The sequence below is a fragment of the Pan paniscus genome, chromosome 7 (genome assembly GCF_029289425.2).
Source record: "Pan paniscus chromosome 7, NHGRI_mPanPan1-v2.0_pri, whole genome shotgun sequence".
NCBI classification, from domain to species: domain Eukaryota; kingdom Metazoa; phylum Chordata; class Mammalia; order Primates; family Hominidae; genus Pan; species Pan paniscus.
This window is the reverse complement of record NC_073256.2, coordinates 81,815,223-81,837,568: the sequence shown is the minus strand read 5'-3', so window position 1 is coordinate 81,837,568 and position 22,346 is coordinate 81,815,223. Positions and strand designations below refer to the sequence as shown.

Sequence of the window (22,346 nt, the reverse complement as noted above, 5' to 3'; positions counted from 1 at the left end):
TTCCATGGACATATAAATATTAAATAAGATGCGTATGCTTTTCTCCTGTTAATATGTTTTATGCTATTATCGTTTAATTCTTAGGCCCAGCCACAGAACCTAAGATGACAGAAGGAAGTATTTCCTCCCCTACAGTTTGTGTAAAGAAAGTTTGTCCTCTTCTAGGTAGGTAACTCCACAAATATGGAATGAAGATTGACTGCATTATTCATCCAAATGCAATCCTGAATTATATGCCAAATCACTACATCAAAAGATATTTAATGAGACCAAGCCCCAGCCTACCTCCCCTTTGAAGGGGGTTAACATTTGTACTACTGGGAGATGGCAAGGCCAACCCATCTCATTCCCAGGGCTCTATAAGTCCTGAAAGCTCACTTGCAGTCTTCCATGCTCGGGGAAGTGGGAGCATCATCTTGCTCATACAGCATCTTTCCCTAAGGTATGATTGGTGGTGGTGGGAGGGTGTGGCCAGGAGGTTTTCTTCAGAGACTCACATTTATTCTTTTATTTAAATGTTTATTTAGTCTGTACTATGTGCTAGGCATTGTTCTAGAGCTGAGGATAAGGAAACAGCAGTAAGCAAAGCAGACAGAAATCTCTATCTTGGTGGAGCACACATTCTGGAAGGGTAAATAGACAATAAGAAGACAATAAATAATATATACAGTAGGCTGTACAGTAATGAATGCCAAAGAGAAAAATAAAGCACAGTAGAGCAGGAGTGTGGCAGGTGTTGTGCTTCCCATAATGGCAAAATGACACAGATGACTGGAAGCAAAATAAATTGCTTATGGTATATAAACATCTATGTATATATACACACATGCACACACCACACACATATATTCATACACATATACACACACAAATGTATTCATACACATGAACATACACACGTTCTTTATTTTAAATGGCAACAAAGTTCTTTTTAAAAATTTGCAAATTGTATTTCCTTTGTATAATACTATGAAAAATAATAAAGCATTGCTAATTTAGTAGTCTGGCAGATTCAATGGTATGTTTTTACTTCATAATTTGTATCATATTTTGTACAATGGAGAAATTGGGTAGAATTTCACTTTTATTATGAATGGATAACATGAAAATATTTTACTTCTAATTGTATGAGTGATATTAAGATGCCTTATTTTTATATATAGTAACAAATGTTCCCACCCCAATCTTATGGACTCAGAATAATAGAGCAAATTGTATTAACTTGGATTTATAAGCTTATGGTATCCACTTTTGGTGAGAGGGACAAATTAGAACATACTCAATGTATACACTATTTTGACATTAAATAAGCAGTTGTAAATCCAAGTTTACAGAATTCAGATATGTCTTATGGCACCAAGGTGGCATAGTAATTAAGCAGACAGATGCTACAACCAGACTAGCTGAGTTCAAATGCTGGCTCTCCCATTATTAACAGCCTGAGTTAATTTATAACTCTCTGCTGCCCAATTTTCCCATCTGTGAAATGGGAAATAGTAATTGTGCCTACCTCATAGGGTTGCTGTGTGAATTACATGAGTTAACTTATATTAAGCAGCTAGAATTGTGTCTGGCACATAGTAAGCACAACATATTTTATTGTGCTTTTTTATTGTGCTATTTTATCTTTAAAAGTTTTCTCGGCACTATCTAAACATCCTGGAAAATTATGGCAGGAAGTTATGTATCAGAATTTTTAAAATCACAATTATTAGAACCAGCTACTCTAGAATCACTTTGAAAAATTTTTAAAAATCCAACTTTTCACTTGATTAGGGTTGCAGTTATGGGTTAGTCAGAGAAGAGAAGGTGGTAAAGACATAGCTGCTAAGACCACAGAGATCTCCCAAATAAGGAAGTGTTGGGGTGGCGGGGAGCGGGGAGAGGAAGTAAAAAGGGAAGGGGAAGGAGTGGGAGTGAAGTAAGAGATATAGGAAGCCTTCAGATTTGCTCTTGAGGAAGTCACAGGGAATTAACAAGGAAGATTTCTTAGAGGAATCTCCTTGAGCTGCAAAGGGCAGTTGAAGAGAAAGGTAGTTAATAAAGGGAGTGACACAGTGAGTATATTCTCTTGAAAGTCAGAGAACTCTGGGAAAGAGTTGGATGGGGAGTGGGGAGGAGACTAGGATTCATGTTCAAGAACAAATGTAGTTGGAAACACAAGGTCATCCTGGAGAGGCTATATAGTGCAGCTGTTAATATTGTGGCCTCAGGACCAGCCTGCTCTACTCCATAGCTAGGTGTTCTTAGCCAAGTTACTTATCTTTTCTGTGTTCCAGTTACATAGTCTAGAAAATGACAGATGATGATGGTGACAGTACTTCTCTCACAGGTTGTTGTATTAAATGAATCAATATAAAGCTCTTAGGGCAGTGTCAGGTACTAAGCACTACGACTCTTGGTTATTATTCTCTTAGAAATTTTATTTTTAATTTGTGAAAGAATAAATCATCTTTCTCAAATACAAGTAAATGCACCTATGAGCCTAAGGCCAACACTTTCAAATCCTCTATTTTGGGGGATGGGATGCGAAGGGAAGAGGTAAAAGAGAGAGCTAAGAAATGCAGAATATGAGTAGGAAGGTGACTCATTTTATTTTGTTAAAACTTTACCCTTTGACTCAGAATAACACATATCTTTCAAGTTTTGGTAGCTGATTTTCTAGTATGTTACACATTGATTTAAAAAAATAATTTTCATGCCAAATACAATAAAAATTTTTTTGAAATGAAGGCATTTTATATAAAACTATTATGCTAATAAGTTAATCAATGTAGCCGGGCACGGTTGTTCACACCTGTAATCCCAGCACTTTGGGAAGCCTAGGCGGGCAGATCACCTGAGGTCAGGAGTTCGAGATCAGCCTGGCCAACATGGTGAAACCCTGTCTCTACTAAAAATACAAAAATTAGCTGGGTGTGGTGGCACGTGACTGTAGTCTCAGCTACTCGGGAGACTGAGGCACAAGAATTGCTTGAACCCAGGAGGCAGAGATTGCAGTGAGACTCTGTCTCAAAAAAATAATAATAATAAGTTAATTAATGTATAGACAGTTTTTTCAGTCTAGATATAGAATGTCGCTTATTCTAAAAGAATTGAGAGATATATATATGTGTGTGTGTGTTTTGGTAAAGAAAAATGCACATGTATTTTTTTATTATGTTCTACTGTAAGACAGCAAAAAAATAAATGGATGACTCATGGAACTTTTTAAGAAGTCTCCCATTCCAGTAGCACAGTGCCCAGGAGAGGTGGTGAGCTGTTGACACGGGCTGTTCATTGGACTCTGTGTGACCACTGATGAGGCTCACACTCAGCATTTCTCTTCTTGCCTTGAAGCTTCCCTGCTAAGGGAAGACTTCTTGTGGGTTCAGAATGACTGCCAGTGCTTCTTGGATAGCACTTCTGTAGACCCCCACAATATACTTCAGCAGCTCCTCCTCTGATGAAGAGTGGATTCTTGTATCTCTGTAGCTGAAGGAGTATTCTGCAGAATTCATTCCCTCATTCATAGGTATTCAAGTGTTTGCATTTGTCACACATCATTGTAACCAGAAACTAGCCCTTTGTGAGGAACATTGGCCAGAACCCCTCTAGCAATTTGATTCTACCATCTGATTCTGATTCTGATCCATGTCCTGTTCTCATCTTAACCACTCTTGGACCAGCTTCCTGGGGAACTAGGAGTGGAAGCAAAAAATTCCATGTGAGAAAGGAAAATGAGGTCTGGGCAAGAAAGAGAAGGTGAGCTTTGTAATTTGTAAGTTGCTTTTCAAAATAGACCTGACCTTTTGCTTAAAAAGGCCACAGGAAGGAAATGGAATGGCTCAAATTATCCACAGATTGCGCTATTTATCCTATTGTTTCCTCCAAATGGAAAGTAGCATTTGTTTGTTGAATACAGCGTTCCAAGCACTTGCTGGTTACTGGAGCTGTTAATACTGGGTGTCTCCATGGGTCTTGTTGGGTGAGAGAGTTTATATGCATCAAGAGTCATAGTATATTTGTCTGTGTGCGTCAACATATACAAATTCATTTAAAACCACCTTACATTTGTTGAACATTTGACTTTTCAGATTTCTTTCACTTCAGCCATTTTATCTGGTCATCCAGCAACTTGGAAGGTGGTCAGGGCAGATATGAAAACAGAGCCATAGAGAGATTAGCCATGTTATTTTCATCTCACTTGGTCACAAGGCTAGTTAATGAAAGCTTAGATTAGAACCAGGTTTCTTAACTTTCAAACCAAGGCTCTGTCTACTTGATTGCATAGAAAAAGAATTTCAGTAACTAAAGAGTTAGAGTGGAATTTTAATGACCTCAGAACTGTCAGAGCTATAACACTAATTCTCACTTACAATATATATTTAGCAGCAATTAACCATAATTTTTTAGGTGGGAATAAGAAACAAGAAAAAAGATAAAGGCATTTTATACAATATTATATAAAAACATAACAAGATCTTGAAAATGCAATATTATATAAAGAAGTAAGAAAGACCTAGAAAAACAAACACTTTTTCTGCCATAGTATTTTAGAAATAGCACATGGTTTCTACCACATAATAAATATAAGAATCAAACAAGCAAATGCAGAGATGACCTCTGGGCTTAAATTGTGTAACATGCACAGAGCTGAGCAATTTCTGGTCAAGGCAACTAATTTTAACAAAAATGAGGTGATACGTGTTTTGGTGTAAATTTAGGCTCTAGAGTATAGAGTTCTACCCCTTCATCTGTTTTTTTCCCCTTAGTCTGGCTAATCTGAGCCAGTTATACAAAAATTATTTTACTAGAAAATGATCAACATGCTGATGGGGTGGGTTCAGGCTCAGAATGATTTTCTGGTTCACTTACAACATTTAACCAGGTTGAAGTTTTGTTTTGTTTTGTTTTTAAGCCAATCTAAAAGCACACACAAAACCTGTTTCTTCCTGGTTTCCAGTTTTCAGTAAATGCCAATTTTTAATGTTCCAAAAATATACCTTAAAAATGTGATTTAAAAAAAAATCATCCCTTTCTGGCTCTTGAAACATTTCTATAACTTTATTGAATATTGACGTGGAAGAGGCTCCACACACAAAAACTCTTTATAAGTTCTCATATATTTTGATGATCATGTTCGTGGTAGATATGAATATTGTGTTAAATGGAAGAAAAGTGGCTTTTGTTCAGGAATATTACTTTGGTCAGCTAGGAATCAGATCTGCCTCACATAAAGGGCAGGTTCATAAAGGCTGTACAATTCCACTGTCCTACATCAGGCAAGGAGGGTAAAATAACTCTTCAGGCCTTTATTCACCCAAATTGAATGTGTTTCATAAGAAACTCTACTCAGAGAGAAAGTCTGCATACTGAGAAAATTATATAGCAATCATGTTTTCCTAACCCAAAAATAAAACAACAAGATGGAAAAGTTCACAGCACTTTATGCCCCACACGCTCCCCTACAACCATCTGGAGACAAGACTGAACTGAGAGGAGTGACTGTGGACTCTCTGAGGGCTCAGTATCAAGAGTCTGTGCAATAACTTCGAGATCCTTCTTTGATTAGCTGTGTTTTCTCATTTGCATTTGTAGGCTGGAGAAAAACTGGAAAGTCCACATCTAAAAATAAACAAAGCAAAGCAATAAACACTCTCATCATGTTACAGTTCTTTTAATGAAGCAAGTGATAGGTATTTTTGTTGAATTCATGACTGGCAAATCAACTCAATTCATAAGATATCAATATACCTACCATTTTAAGGACTTTGAAAGGGAGGAGGCACTGTCTTTACTCTATTCAAATTTTGTCAGTTATGGAATTATAAAACCAAAGCACCAAACCCAGCTTTCACCTGGAGGGCACTTGCTGAACCTGGTGAACTTGAACTTTAGTTTTCACCATCTTGTGGGAATACAGACAGAACCATCATATACGGTTGTGCAGATTGGAAACTGAACATTATCAAAGGGCACCTTTCATATAGACTACCACGTATATCTACAGGAAAGGTATAGTTTATATGAAAGATGCACCCTGGCATTATGTAGTGTACAATTGGATGACTGGCCCTTGTTGGGACAGGAGTCAAAACTGAGAGTTTGCTTAGAGGGAGAGTCTAATAGAAATCTCCTCACATAAAGCTAGTGCCCAAAATGGTTATGTTTCTCTAAAATCACTAAATCTACTCCTAAATCTACAGAGAGATTTGTTAGCCTTTGATTTGGGTGCTGAGTTGAGAAAGCTGCCCCAAAAATGTTCAATGGCAAGCCAATGAATACACAAGTTGGCAGACCAAGTTTTCAATACCTCTGTGTTCTAAGAAACCTCAAGATGATAATTTAGTTTAAAGAGGTCCAGTGCAAGATGTGCTCTCAAGCACTTAGCAAAAGTGAATGACCTCACCTTCAACCTAGGCCTCAAAATATCATTATAAAATTGCAAGAAACATGAGCTCATAATAAAAACTATTAGAGGTAGAGAAATAGAAGTTGTGTGTGTGTGTGTGTGTGTGTGTGTGTGTGACAGAGAGAGAGAGACAGAGAATTAGAGAGAGAGAGAGAGAGACAGAGAGAGACAGACAGAGAGACAGAGATTACATATGGAAACAATGCATGCTAAGATCCAATATAAACAGCAGAAGGCTAAATCAGACCCAGAAAGACTTCAAGAACTGCTTTTATCAGACACAGAATACAAAAGAATTATGTTTTAAAAGTAATTAAATAAATTAAGTAAAATAATAGATCTTAAAAATTTTAAACAGAATTTCTGGAGATTAAAACATGGAAAAAACCTTCATGAATTGGCTTAACAGCTAAAGAAAGAATTAGTGAAGTAGAAAACAGATTGGAAGAGATTATCCAAAATTTAAGAGAGACAAAGAGAAAATATAAAAGAGGTTAAAGGACATGATGGATAGAATTATAAGGTCTAACATATCTAACATAACTTTCAGAAAGAAAAAAAAAGAGAGACAATATTTGAAGATTTGATGGCTGAGCCTATTCTAGAATTGATGAAATACACCAATCCATAGATCCAAGAACAAGCCAGGGTAAATTAAAGAGTGCAGTGGCTTACTCCTGTAATCCCAGCACTTTTGGAGGCCGAAGCAGGTAGATCATGAGGTCAGGAGATCAAGACCATCCTGGCCAACATGGTGAAACTCTGTCTCTACTGAAAATCCAAAAATTAGCTGGGCGTGGTGGCACACACCTGTGGTCCCAGTATTCAGGAGGCTGAGGCAAGGAGAATTGCTTGAACCCAGGAGGCAGAGGTTGCAATGAGCTAAGATCACGCCACTGCACTCCAGCCTGGTGACAGAGTGAGACTCTGTCTCAAAGAAAAACAAAAAAAATCATATTTAAAACATCTTAGTCACATTGCAGAACAAAAGACAAAGATTTTGGGCTGGGTGCAGTGGCTCACGCCTGTAATCCCAGCACTTTGGGAGGCCGAGGCAGGCAGATCACCTGAGGTCAGGAGTTCAAAACCAGCCTGGCCAATGTGGTGAAACCCCGTCTCTACTAAAAGTACAGAAAAAGATTAGCCAGGCCTGGTGGCAGGTGCCTGTAAGCCCAGCTATTTGGGAGGCTGGGGCAGGAGAATCGCTTGAACCCAGGAGGTGGAGGTTGCAGTGAGCCAAGATTGTGCCACTGCACTCCAGCCTGGGTGACAAGAGCGAAACTCCATCTCAAAAAAAAAGAAAAGACAAGGATATTAAAAGCAATCTTACTTCTCAATAGCAAATATGGAAGCTAAAACTATGGAGCTAAAAAAACTATGAAGCTAAAACATATTGAAACTATGTCTCCAATATACTGAAAGAAGACATCAATCTATATTTTTTGACAAACCCTCTTAATAAGTTACATTTCTTTTTAAAAGAGCATGATAAAGATATTTTCAGTCAGTAAAAACAAATTTTTCTAACTGCAGACCCAATTTAGAGATATAATTCAGGCAGAAACAGTTATCAGATGAAAGAATTGAGCTGTAAAAAGAAAATAATTGAAAAAAAACCCCAGAAAATATGTCAGTAAAACCAAATAATTATTGAATATACAAAGCAATAATAAAAATTTATGAGGCTTAAAATTGAGAAAAATCTAAAATATAAAAATAATGTATAAGTCAGAAATAGGTTGATCAGGGTTAACGTGTTACAAAATTCTTGTATTGTTCAAGAGGAGGGTAAAGATAAGAATTGACTTTAAACTTTGACAAATTAAGTACATTTGATAAATTTTCAGGGTAATTCCAAAAGAACAGAAAAGAGAATAAAATTTCCAAATCAGAGGACAGAAGGAAATCAAATAAGAAAAGACACTCTGACAATTTAAAAGAAAAAAAAAAAGAAACAGGAAAAACATGTCAACTTAAAGTGATGAATATAATGATAAAAAAATTACCAGAAAGTAGGTATATGTATATATCTTATTACATGTCCAGCAGTGTTCTTAGCACTTTATGTATATTAACTCACTCAATAGTTATAATAATGCTATGAGGTAGGGTTGTTATTATAACCATTTTACAAATAAGAAAATGGGCACAGACTGTGTAACTAGGCCAAGGTTACACGGGTAGTAAGCAATAGAGCTGATATTCAAACCAAGGCAGTGTTTCTCAGAGGTCTGTTCTCTTCAAGACTATTTCTCTATTGCCTCTCACGAAAAGTAGGTTAGTAGAAAAAGATCAAAGTACATTATATTGAAGATAATAAATACCAATGGATATAGTACTCTATTTAAAAGAAAAATATTGTCAGACTGAATTTTAAAAACCCAAGCTACATTTAAAAATAAGGATAAAAATAGAGACTAAAATGATGAAAACATATTTACCACACAAACACTAGTGGGAAGAAAGCTAATGTAAGTATATTTTAACAGACAAAATAAGATATAAGACAAAAGCATTTCTGGGGCTAGAAGTAACTCCATAATAATAAAATGTTTAATTCACCAAGTAGCTGTAAATATTCTAAACTTATATATACTAATAACATAACCTCAAAATCAAAATCATAAATCAAAAATCGAAAGAACTTTATAGAGAAATAGAAAAATTCATCATCACTGTGGAAAATTTGACTGCTTTCAGCACCTAACTCATGAAATCAAGCAAGGAAATCTTATGTAGAATTTGAAAAGGACTATGTTATGGACAGAATTGTGTCTCCCCAAAATTCGTATGTTCAAGTCCTAATTCCTAGTACCTTACAATGTGATCATATTTGGAGATAGGGTCTTTAAAGAGGTAATTAAGTTAGAAGGAAGTCACTAGAGTGGGCCCTAATCCAACAGGACTGGTGTCCTTATAAGAAGAGATTTGGACACAGAGGAAACACCATGTGAAATCACAGGGAGATGAACAGCTACAAAACAAGAAGAGGGGTGTCAGAAGAAACCAACCCTGCTACCTCGATCTCTGACTTCTGACCTCCAGAACTGTGAGAGAATAAATTTCTGTTGTTTAAACCCCCAGTTTGTAGTACTTTGTTATGGCTGCCTTAGCAAACTAATATATACAATAAATTAGCTTTATTCAATAGACATATATGGAACAATGAACATAACAAATGCAGAATGTGTTGTTTTGAAGCAATGTGGAACATTTATAAAAACTGGCTAAGTTCCAGGCTGTACAGCAAGTCCTAAGACATTTCAAAGCACTGGTATCATAGTGTTGACATTTTCTGATCACAGAGCAGTCAAGTTAGATACAAACAACAAAAAGTAACCTCGAAATCCCAAGATTGAAAATTAAGATATACACCAGCCTAGCTTAAAGAAAAAATCAAAATAGAAATCAGAAAATATTTAGAACTCAGATGATGAGAACAATATAAGAACATTTTGTGTGTGTGTGTGTGTGTGTGTGTGTGAAGCTAAAGTATAACTTATAGGAAAATTCAAAATTTATAGTCTTAAATTTTTAATGTAAGAACAGAGGAAGGGCTGAAAATTAAGAAGTACAAAAATTAAGAAGTTAGAAAATAAACAAAATAAACTGAGAAATAAGAAAGAAAGAAAGAAATTAAGTAGAAACAATCAACAAAACCAAAAGTTGTTTATTTGAGAAGACTGATAATATTGTAAGACATCTGGTGAGAATGGTTGAAAAAAAAAGAGAGAGAGAGAAAGCAGAAATGACCAATGTAAAGAATAAAAAACAGAATAATCATGCAGATACTATAGATGTATGAAGGATAAGAGGAAATCTTGAAGAAACCATTTTTTCTTTTTGTAAATAAAAAAGAAGGGAAACCTAACTGGTCTATAAACATTAAGTAAATTAAATCAATAGTTTAAAATTTGCACAGTTACATGCTAGCCCAGAAAGTTCTTCAAAATCCTGTAGAAAGAATCCCAGTATTACACAAACTCTCCAAGAGAAGTAAAAAACAAAGGAATACTTCGTAATTTATTTCATGAGGCATAATCTTGATACAAAATACAGTAAGGAAAGTTTGAGAAAGGGAAATTATAGACCACTCTCATTAACACTGTCACAAACATCTAAAACAAAATATTGACCAGCTCATTTCATCAAATAATACAATAGTCAATACATGAAGACTATGCTGAATTTAATTATCTAAGGAGTGCAAAGTTGTTTTAATATTGGAAAACCAATTCATATAATTCATCACATTAACAGATCAAAGGAGAAAAATCATGACCATCTCTGATGAAGAAAAAATATTTGAAAAAATTTTACATCCGTGATCAAATATGAAGGTCTAACAAAATAGGAATAGAAGACAATTTTCTTAACCTGATCAAAAACCTACGGCAAACCTACTAATTATGACGCAACCCTGAAAGTACCTTCTCTTCAACATTTTACTAGTAGTCTTGGCAAACACAGAAAGGCAAAACAAAAACTGGGTTCACATACTTGGTGCGGTTTAAAAAAAATAAAAAATGATAAGAGATGGAGGGGAAGAATCAAAACTGTCAGTACTCACAGATGAGACAAACAGTTAAGTAGAAACCCTAAAGAATTTACAGGTAAATAATTAAAATTAGCAAGAGAGTTTACCTAGTTTCTTGGATTCAAAAATCAATGTTTTTAAAAGTACATTTCTATATGCCAGAAAACAAGTAGGAAAATACATATATAATTGATTGGTAGTAAGAAAAATGGTAAAGTATTCAAAAATAAATGTAATAAAGATATAGAAAATACATCCTTAGTGAAAGCTAATAAATGGTGAAATATACCATGTCACATATTAAAAGACTCAAATTCTTAAAGGTGTCAATTCTACCTGTTGATCTGTAGATTCACTGCAATTCTAACCAAGATCCTAAAAAGTTTTGCTTAGGGAATTCTTGTTAAATAACTTGACAAAAACCTGATTTTTAGATTTATATAAGAAAGAAAATGCTAAGGATATATGACTCACCTGAAGTACAAGTGAGGAGGATTTGCTTAAACAGATATTAGGGATTGTGATAAATGGGTTTGGTATTGCATAAAAAAAAAAGACCAATGGACTAGAACAGAAAGCCCAGAAACTGCTCCATATATCTATTGAAACTTAATGTTTATCAAAACCAAAATTAGAAATCAGTGTGCTGAAACAATTTGTTTTCTATCTGGAAAAAAAATGAAATTGGAGTCCCACAACATACTACATGTAAAAATCAATTCCAGGTGATTAAACTCTTATATGTGAAAAGGCAAAACTATAAAACTTTGAAAATCTATATAGGAGAACATCTTTATATGTTTGAGGTAGCACAGGATTTCTTAATCAAACCACAAAAATCACTAAACATAAAGGCAAAGACTGAAAGTCTGTTTACATTAAAATCAAGAACTTTGATTCATCAAAAAATGCCATAAAGAGTAAAACACCAAATCACAAACTGGGAGAATATGTTTTAAATAAACATAATCAATGAAGAATCAATACCCAGAATATTTTAAAAATCAGTAAGGAAAAGGCAGATGATATAATTTTAAAACCCGCAAAAGATCTGAAAGGGCATTTCATAGAAGGGGAAACCCAAATGAGCAATGAACATATGAAAAGATGTTCAACTTTAATCAAGGAGATAAAAATTAGAACCACAATGACACACCATTTCCCACCTACTAGATTGTCACACATTTACCATCAGGGGATGTCAAGTGGAGGCAAGGGTGTGGGGCAACAGGAACTCTCGTTAACGGTTAGTGGGAATGTAAATTAGTGCAATGATTTTGCAGAACTGCTTGATGTTACCTAATAAGTTGTACAAGTGCATATCCTTTGACTAAGTAATTGCATCCTCCGTATATACCTAGAAAAACTCTAGCATTCATGCACCAGAAAATACATGCAAGAACATTCATAACAGCACCGTTTGTAATGGCAAAAAGTGGACAGTACTCAAATGTCCATTAGCAGTAGAATGGATAAGTAAATTATGGGATGTTCTCCCAAAATATTATACAACAGTGAAAATACATGAATGACAGTCACAATGTGAATGAATCTCAGAAGGACAACGCTGAATGGAGCACACACAGACATAAAATGGGAATAACAGACACTGTGGGCTGCTAGAGTGGGAAGGGGAGAAGCAGACATGGGTTGAAAAAGTAACTATTGGGTACTATGCTCACTACCTGGGTGACAGGATCTGTACCCCACACTTCAGCGTCACACAATATACCCATGTAACAACCCTGCACATGTACCCACGAATCTAAAATAAAAGTTGAAACTATTTTTTTAAAAAAGAAATATTACACAGTAAAAATAAAGATGAAGAAAGATAATTATTGCATATAAATCTATTCATTTAAGTTCAAAAATAGAGAAAACCAAGCAATATGCCATTAGGATTATAAATATAGTTGTAATACTGAAAAGAATAGTAAGAACTGGTTACACATGATTTAAGATCATTACGTCTGAGGAGGGAAGAGCAAACAAGGAGCTCTAAAGGTGATGGTAACATTCTTTTTCTGAGGTAGAAACTCAGGTCATACTTATTGGTATCATTTAATATTTGAGAAAAACAATAACAGATAAAGGAGTTAGGTGAATTACCCCGAGAACCTCAACCAGTATCTTAGAGAGCTGAGGCCTGAGCCAGGATTGTCTGACTCCACAGCCCTCTGTCCTAGCCCCTGGCGTAGACTGCCCTCAAGGTAGCTGGTGTAATAGGCTGAGTCACCTTTGCCCTGTCCCTTTTCGTGGATGTTAATGCCTGGCTTAGGCCTGTGATTTCCTCCACTCATTGTGCTGCGTGAATTTGCAGAGAACAAAGGACTCTCCTTTTCTGAAGGAAGGGTGTTCAGTTTCTTTTTCTAGTCAAATCTTGGTCTACCCTCTCCCCTACTATGTATTTTGAAAATTGAGATGAGATTCACATAACTTAAAACCAACCACTTTAAAGTGAACAATTCAGTGGCATTGAGTACATATACAGTTAATGTATGACTCACACTTTGTCTAATTGCAAAACATTTTTATCTCCCCAAAAGGGAACCCAGTCCCCATTAAACAGTTGCTCCCTATTCTTCCTGCCCCACAGGCCCTGGCAACCACCAATCTACTTCCCGCCTCTTTGGATTTACCTATTCTGAATATTTCATATAAATGGAATCATACAATGTTTGTCCTTTTGTGTCTGATTTCTTCCATCTAGCATGATCTTCCCAGGTTCATCCACATTGTAGCATCCACATGTATCAGTACCTCATTCCTTTTTACGGCTGAAAAATATTTCACCTCCCCTCTATATTTTTGCATTTTTCACCATGGAGTCTCTCAAGTCCTTTTCCCCCTTTCCTAGGTAATCCTACCACTCTTGCACTTCTCTAGTACATTGGGGATGGGGATTCCAGCTACTTCCACTTATCACGTTTCATTTTGATGGTTTGAACCTTTGTCTAAGCATATCTCAGTTTGGGTTTCTTTGAAAAATAGTCATTGCACAACTTCTGCTTCATTCGATTACTTGATAAAACTATTCAATAGAGCAGCCCAATATGACTCTACCTGCCTTGCCTGGCATGCAAAGCTCCATTCACCATCTTATCCACAAGAATATGGGGAGAGGCTGTGACAATTCTTTGCTTGCACTAAGATTGGTCCCTTCTAGAGTGCACCATCCCCAGAATCCCCTACCCCTCAACTCCTCCTCCTTCTTAAAGTCTTCTGCTTTAGATGTCACTTCCTGGGAAAGTGTCCTCAACCTGCTGCATGCAGGTGAGGCCCCAAGTGCTCACTTTCACAGCCCCTGTGCTTCTCCTTTGGCAGGCTTATTGTACCTGTAAATTAACTAGTTCTTCATGTGATTATTTACTTAATATTTGTCTCCCCTTCTCCCCTTCTAGTTTGTAAGGTCCAAAGTACCAGGAACTATGTCTTCATTTCCTCTAGCCCCTGGCATGGCATCAGGCAAATACTAAGTGCTCAGTAAATGTCTGCTATTGAAAGACTATCTCAATAAACCTGACCAGTAAGTTTGCTCACTGAACCTAGATGGCCAAAAATCAAAGAAATCTTGGGTTCACTTTGAGCTGCTTTTTGGGGGAGCATTCAGAGCTGACAAGCCTGTCTTACTGCTCTGGCCCAAGACCTTGATGGTGCTGGCTTGATATTTTCATATAAAGAAGAAGCAAAGCATTCTTGACTAGTTGCAAGCATTGTTTTCCATGTATTATTTTTAGAAATTGATTCCTTTTGACTGGGGGAAAGGGGTAGGACGAAGCTTGAGTGGTGAGTGGCAAAAAGGGGAAGGATGAATTTAATCTCTTCCTTGGTGCCTTTTTCCTGGGCAGTAAGATGTGATGAATACTAAATAGCAAATGTAATAAATGTCTCAATATCTTGGCCGAAAGTGAGAGTCTAATTACAAGCCATATGGCCTCTTCATCTCAGTGGTTGTGTGGTTGTGAATGTATTTGGGTTTTATCCAGGTGAGTGGCAAGAACAGTTAAGCAGTCAACAGATTTTTCTATGCACCGAATCTCACATTTTTAGATCCAAGGTCAATAATATAAAACACTTTCTCTTTTATTCTCCCTCCTTTAAAAAAAATTGGGGAAATCATGACTCCACAGTTTTTTTGTTTGTTTGTTTGTTTTAGGGTTTAGCTGGAAATTTTGGTTGGATGTCATTCTACTGCCTTCAGCTTGGAAAAACCAAACTGAATTTAGATCTTATATTTTGGGTTTGCTTTGCCAAGGTGTTCAGAGGTAACTGGTTCCAATTTGGGCTCTTGCTTCCATACCTTCTCTCTCTCTCTCTCTCTACCACACACACACACACACAGACACACACACATGCCTGCACGCACACACACTACATACACATACATTGTCCCATGAAACAAGGCTCTCTCTCAAGATGGTCTGTAAAGCCCTCATAGTGGAATTCTGATTTCATTGTGGCCTTCAACTGCTAGAGGAGTATAGGGTCTAAGTGAGCTTTTTAAAAATATACCACCCAAAATTTCACAATGTAGAACTCCTAATTTGTGAACATATGAAAGTAAGGGAAATAAGTTGGTACCTATTACCTTTTACCTTTAAGGTTTCAAATTTTCAAAGACAACAAAACTGGGGAAGGGTTCCCCCAAGACACTATCTATCTTCCATTTGATCTTGATTGAGTCATAAGAACAATAGAATGCCTCTGTGTTCCTGGGATCCCATTGGGAGTATATTTCTATTTTAAGAAAGACATAGGAATCTGCTTATAAGTTCTGTAGTTGCCACTGAATACTGAAGATGCCACTGTTTGAACTTCCCCCCTTTATTTCTTAAAGGTAGAAGCTGGATTATACTTTCTGATATAGTTTAAAGGGACATAAAAACCCAAACAAATCTCTCCCTTCTGCTACCAAATCCCACCCTGTACCACCACTATTGAACAGAGATTGATACAATTTTGTATCATCAAAAGGTATCTTAGACTTTGGCTAGAGTCAAGGAGTAGGCATGTTTGAATATGCACATAATAATAAATATGCAAGAAAAAGTCTTAGATACATAATTAGAATTGTTAAAAGTATCTTAAGGCAGGTGAAAAATATTTCTAATAGTTTTTATAAGTCAACAGTTAAGAAAGGATTTGATATTTCAAATTTGGATTTCATAAATTAAGAAATAGTTATAATGTCCTATAACATGTACTCAAAAGTGAAATTTGTGGTGTTTGGTCACTGATATGGTTTGGCTCTGTGTTCCCACACAAATCTCATCTTGAATAGTAATCCCTACATGTCAAGGGAGGTGATTGGATCATAGAGACGGTTTCCCCCATGCTGTTCTCTTGATAGTGAGTTATTACAAGATCTGATTAGGTTAAAAGTGAGGCACTTCCCTTTCACTCACTCCTCTGTCTCCTGTTGCCTTGTGAAGAAGGTGCTTGCTTCTCCTTCACCTTCCTCCATGACTGTAAATTTCCTGAGGCCTCCCCAGCCATGCAGAACTGTGAGGTCAATTAAACCTCTTTTGTTTATAAATTACCCAGTCTCAGGTGGTATCTTTATAGCAGAGTGATAACAGACTAATACAGAAAATTGGTACAGGCAGAGTGGGGTACTGCTATAAAGATAATCTGAAAATATGGAAGTGACTTTGGAACTGGGTAACAGTCAGAGGTTGGAACAGTTTGGAGGGCTCTGAAGAAGACAGGAAGATGTGGGAAAGTTTGGAACTGTCTAGAGACTTGTTGAATGGCTTTGACCAAAATGCTGATAGTGATATGAACAATGAAGTCCAGGCTGAGGTGGTCTCAGATGGAGATGAGGAACTTGTTGGGAACTGAAGCAAAGGTCACTCATGCAGAGACTGACAGCATTTTGCCCCTGCCCTAGAGATCTATGGACCCTTGAACTTGAAAGAGATGATTTAGGGTAACTGGTGGAAGAAATTTCTAAGCAGCAAAGCATTCAAGAGGTGATCTGGCTGATTCTGAAAGCCTTCAGTTATATGTGTTCACAAAGAGATGGTTTGAAATTGGAATTTATGTTTAAAAGGCAAGCAGAGCATAAGGTTTGGATTTGCAACCTGACTATATGGTAGAAAAGAAAAATCCATTTTCTGGGGAGGAATTCAAGCCTGCTGCAGAAATTTGCATAAGTAACGAGAAGCTGAATGTTAATAGCCAAGATGATGGGGAAACTGTCTCCAGGGCATGTACAGACCTTCACAGAAGGCCCTCCCATCACAAGCCTGGAGGCCTAGGAGAAAAAAAAAAATGGCTTCTTGGGCCAGGGCCAGGGCCCCACTGCTCTGTGCAGCTTCAAGACTTGGTGCCCTGCATCCCAGCCACTCCAGCTCCAGATGAGGCTGGAAGGGGCCAAGGTACAGCTAAGGCTATTGCTTCAGAGGGTGCTTCAAATCTTGGTGGCTTCCACGTGGTATTGGGCCTCCTGGTGTGCAGAAGACCAGAGCTGAACTTTGGGATCCTCCACCTAGATTTCAGAGGATGTATGGAAATGCCTGGATGTCCAGGCAGAAGTCTACTGCAGGGGTAAAGCCCTCAGGGAGAGCCTCTGCTGGGGCAATGCAGAAGGGAAATATGGGTTTGGAGCCCCCACACACAGTCCCCACTGAGGCACTGCCTAGTGGAGCTGTGAGAAGAAGGCTACCATCCTCCAGATCCTAGAAAGGTAGATCCATCAATAGCTTGCACCAAGAACCTGGAAAAGCCACAGGCACTCAATGCCAGCTGGGAAAGGCAGCTGCAGGGGCTGTACCCTGCAGAGCCACAGGGCCAGAGCTGCCCAAGGCTGTGGGAGCCCACCTCTTGCATCAACATGCCCTAGATATGAGACATAAAATCAAAGGAGATTTTGGAGCTTCAAGATTTAATGACTGCCCAGCCAGGTTTCAGACTTGTCTGGGGCCTGTGGTCCCTTTGTTTTGACCAGTTTCTCCCATTTGGAATGGGAACATTTACCCAATGCCTGTACCTCCATTGTATCTTGGAAGTAACTAACTTGCTTTTGATTTTACAGGCTCATAGGTAGAAGGGATGTGCCTTGTCTCAGATGAGACTTTGGACTTGGACTTTTGAGTTAATGCTGGAATGAGTTAAGACTTTTGGGGACTATTGGGAAGGCATGATTGGTTTTGAAATGTAAAAAGGACATGAGGTTTGGGATGGGTCAGGGGCAGAATGATATGGTTTGGCTCTGCGTCCCTATCAAATTTTATCTCAAATTGTAATCTCCATGAGTTGAGGGACGGACCTGGTGGAAGGTGACTGGATTATGGGGCTGGTTTCCCTCATCCCATTCTCACGATAGTGAGTGAATTCTCATGAGATCTGAAAGTTTAAAAGTGTGGCACTTCCCCTTTGCTCACTCTCTCTCACCTGTCACCTTGTGAAGAAGGTGCTTGCTTCTTTTTCACCTTCTGCCATGATTGTAAGTTTCCTGAGGCCTCCTCAGCCATGAGGAACTGTGAGTCAATTAAACCTCTTTTGCTTATAAATTACCCATACTCTGGTTGTATCTTTATAACAGTGTGAAAACAGACTAATACAGTAACTGAATTCAAATCATAAATGTATTTCCCTAGTTAATCCCTGTTCCTTTCTCTTATTTTTTAGCATAGTAAGGTATAAGAAGACAAAGTGTTAAGTAGCTATTACTTTTATTCTGGAGTAAAGATTGCCCCATATCAGTTTTACTATACTTTGCATCTTGACATTTCTGGATAAAAGATGGGGAGAATAATAGAAGAAAGAACTGCTAACCATATTTCCTTAAAATTAGTGCTCATGTATGAAAAATTAATTTCCTGTGGTAATCTTCATATGCTGGTCAAATATCCAAGTACAATATAATAATCTGTAACATAGAATTTAGATGGGTAATTAATATAAAGCCCTGGCTCCACTTAGTCTTCCCCATCCCACCTTGTCTCATCTTAATTAGTTTTCCCCTTCCCTAAAACCAGAGTATTATGCTCTGGAGGCATTTTGTCTTCTTCCTTGCCAGTGAGGGTTGGCTCCTCTGTTCTTTTAAACACCTTTATATAATGTAGATTTTTTAATGTAAATGTAAAGTTAGCTAATAGTTCCTTCAAAGAAAAATTTCTGTTGGCAAAAGTCATCAAACTTGAAATCCTGATTTATAGTACACACAAGGAAATATCCTCAGTAGTGGCTATATAACTTGCCAAACCCAGTTCAAAATGAAAATGTGAGGTACCTTATTCAAAAATTAAGAATTTTAAGACAGTGACAGCACAGCAGCAAACCAAGTGCTAGAAATCTTAGACAGTGCAACAAGGCAAGAAAAAGAAACAAAAGGAATACAGATTGGAATGGAAGAAATAAAACTGTCTCTATTTGTAGATGATATAATTTTCTGCATAGAAAATCCCAAGGAATTTACACACACACAAAAATCCAAACTGTTAAATGAGTTTAGCAAAGACATGGGATACAAAGGCAATATAAAAAGAAATTGTAAATACTTGCAATGAACAACTGCAAGCAAAATCAAAACCAATGCCACTTACAATAGCTCTCTCCAAAATGAAATACTTAGGTACCCATTTAACAAGACATTACCAGCTTTGTATGCCAAAAACTACAAAATGTTCATGAAAGAAATCAAATGAGACGTGGATAAGTAGAGATACATATTGTTGATGGATTGGAATATTCAACATAGTAAAGATGTGAATTCTTTCCAAGCTGATCTACAAATTTAATGCAATTTCAATAAAAATCCCAGCAGGATTTTTCTGTAGATATAGACAACTTGATTCTAAAATTTATATGGAAAAGCAAAGATACTAGAAGAGCCAAAACAATTTTGTAAAAAAAAAATAAAGTTGGAAGAATCACACTACCTGATTTTAAGGCTTACTTTAAAGCTACAAGAGAGCAAGACAGTGTGGAATTGATGAAGAGATAGACACATAGATCAATGGGACAGACTAGAGAGTATAGGAATAGGTTCATAGAAATATGGCCAATTGATATATATATATATATATTTTTTGAGATGGAGTCTCGCTCTGTCGCCCAGGCTAGAGTGCAGTGGTGCAATCTCCGCTCACTGCAAGCTCCACCTCCCGGGTTCACACAATTCTCCTGCCTCAGCCTCCCGGATTTATTTTTATTTTTATTTTTTTGAGATGGAGTCTTGCTCTATCACCCAGGCTGGAGTGCAGTGGCACGACCTCTGCTCACTGCAACCTCTGCCTCCTGGGTTCAAGCAATTCTCGTGCCTCAGCCTCCTGAGTCGCTGGGATTACAGGCACCAGCCATCATGCCCAGCTAATTATTGTATTTTTAGTAGAGACAGGGTTTCGCTGTGTTGGCCAGGCTGGTCTTGAACTCCTGGCCTCAAGCGATCCACCAGCCTCTGCCTCCCAAATTGCTGGGATTACAGATGTGAGCCACTGTGCCCGGCCCTGGCCAATTGATTTTTGGCAAAGATGGAAAGACAATTCAATGAAGAAAGGATACATAGTAGAGACCATGTAGAGGATACAGAGAACGTTTTCAACAAATGGTCTTAGAACAATTAGATTCCATATTCAAGAAGAAGAAAAAAAAGAGTCTGAACCTAAACCTCACACCTTATATGAAAATTAACTCAAAATGCGTCATAAATCTAAATGTTAAACATAAAACTCAGAAACTTTTAGAAAACATTGGAGAAAGTCTTTATGACATAAAGTTAGTCTGAGTTCTCAACATAACACCACAAAAGCACAATCAACTTAAAAAACAACTGATAAATATGATTTCATCAAAATTTTCCTCTGCAAAGATGCAGGAAAAGGGCATAATAACATGTGGATACCACATTTTTGTAAAACACAAAAAAGTTTACACAAAAATTGTATAAATGTAATTGTGTTTTGGTATCCTTGAGTGGTGCCTGAGGGTGGACTGTAGAGTTATGTTGGACTCTATGCCCTCCTTTGGTGGCTGAATTTTTATGGGCATCTCTTACTTATAAACAAAGTCCTAAACCTCCCCACCACAGGCGGCTTTCAAATGAGCAGCTGCCTAGAAAAGCCATGCAGAGGTGAGGGTTGATTCCTCAGATTCCTCCCAAGTCTAAAATCCTAAGTTTTTTTTATTAGATCCTACCTAAGAATGAAGGATTCCCCAAGTGATAAACAGTTTGCCATTTTTGAATTAAACTTCAGAATCATTAAAATAAGATTCTTAAAGCCCCAGTGTCATACCAGTGCCTTCTAATGGATTCAAACCTTGATGAATGCTGTTTATTCTTTGTCTTGAGTCACTTGATTTTTAAGTGGCTAGTAGACTCTTTCAAGTGTATTTTCTTAAAGAACCTTAAGTGAGTCCCCTTCTTTTGCAGAGCAGATACAAGTCCAGTCCATTTATTGGACCACAGTCCAGAAAGCTTAGTCTTCAGATGAAGTCTGATTTTCATCCTTAACCAGCCTGAGCTCTGGATTAGTGGAGTATAAACGTGAATCTAACTAATACAACTAACTGCAAATAAGGCATAGTTCCTTATAAGGAAAGGGTAGATCCAAGAGCAGTGCTGGATTTACTGCACAGTTAATGAAACTTCAGCTCAGGGATCCTCACCTGTGCCTTCCAAGGGCCTGTTGGGGCCCTAACGATGTGTTCACATTTTTTGTTATTTGCAAAAGACAGATATTTTGGCCACAATCAACAAAAACATCTCTTTCCACTTTGACTTTCCTTCCATCACATTTCTCTGTCTGATGAGTGGCAGCAGAGGGACTGTAGACATTTTGGGGATTTGATTAAGGGGATAAAGAGTTAGGGATAGGTTTCAGTTTAATTTAGTGGGATATGTTTTTGTGGTTTGCAGCAACTCTGTTTGTTAATTATTGTAGCCCTACGAGTGTAGAAATGACTTTAGGTAGATTCCTACAGCTCACTGTGCCAATTCACTTGCTGAGGGGACATGAAAATCTAAACCAGAGGTGATGTTACAAAATGTGAATGTGTCCATTGGGCTCTAATGCTGGGAGTACTGGTTGGAGTAAGGACAACAAGGTTTGAAATGTACAAAATCAAAGGTGTTCTGTGGAAAATTCCTCCAAATCTTATATCTTCTATATGAAATAAACTAAATAGGTGTTTTCCTGAATTTGACAACAATCCCTAAAAATGTAGACAACGTTATCAATAATGAGTTGTAAAGCTGAAATAAACTTTTCTAATTTACCAGTAATAAAACTTTTTGATCAAACATGCTAGAGGAAAGGCAGATTTTTCTATTTTTTTCATAGAAAATATTTCAAAATGGCCAGGTGTGGTGGCTCACACCTGTAATCCTAACACTTTGGGAGGCCAAGGCAGGAGGATCACAAGGTCAGGAGATCAAGACCATCCTGGCTAATACGGTGAAACCCAATC

At 37.3% G+C, this 22,346-nt stretch overlaps 1 protein-coding gene across 1 annotated transcript in view; it reads right to left on the bottom strand.

Moving 5' to 3' along the window:
* Positions 1 to 4,298: 4,298 nt before the first annotated feature.
* DNAJC5B (DnaJ heat shock protein family (Hsp40) member C5 beta) overlaps positions 4,299 to 22,346 on the bottom strand; it is a 77,770-nt gene continuing 59,722 nt past the window's right edge. The window contains exon 6 of the mRNA XM_003831373.5: positions 4,299 to 5,607. Coding sequence (XP_003831421.3) covers positions 5,513 to 5,607 — 95 coding nt within the window. The 3' untranslated portion in view covers positions 4,299 to 5,512. The remainder of the gene's footprint in view (positions 5,608 to 22,346) is intronic.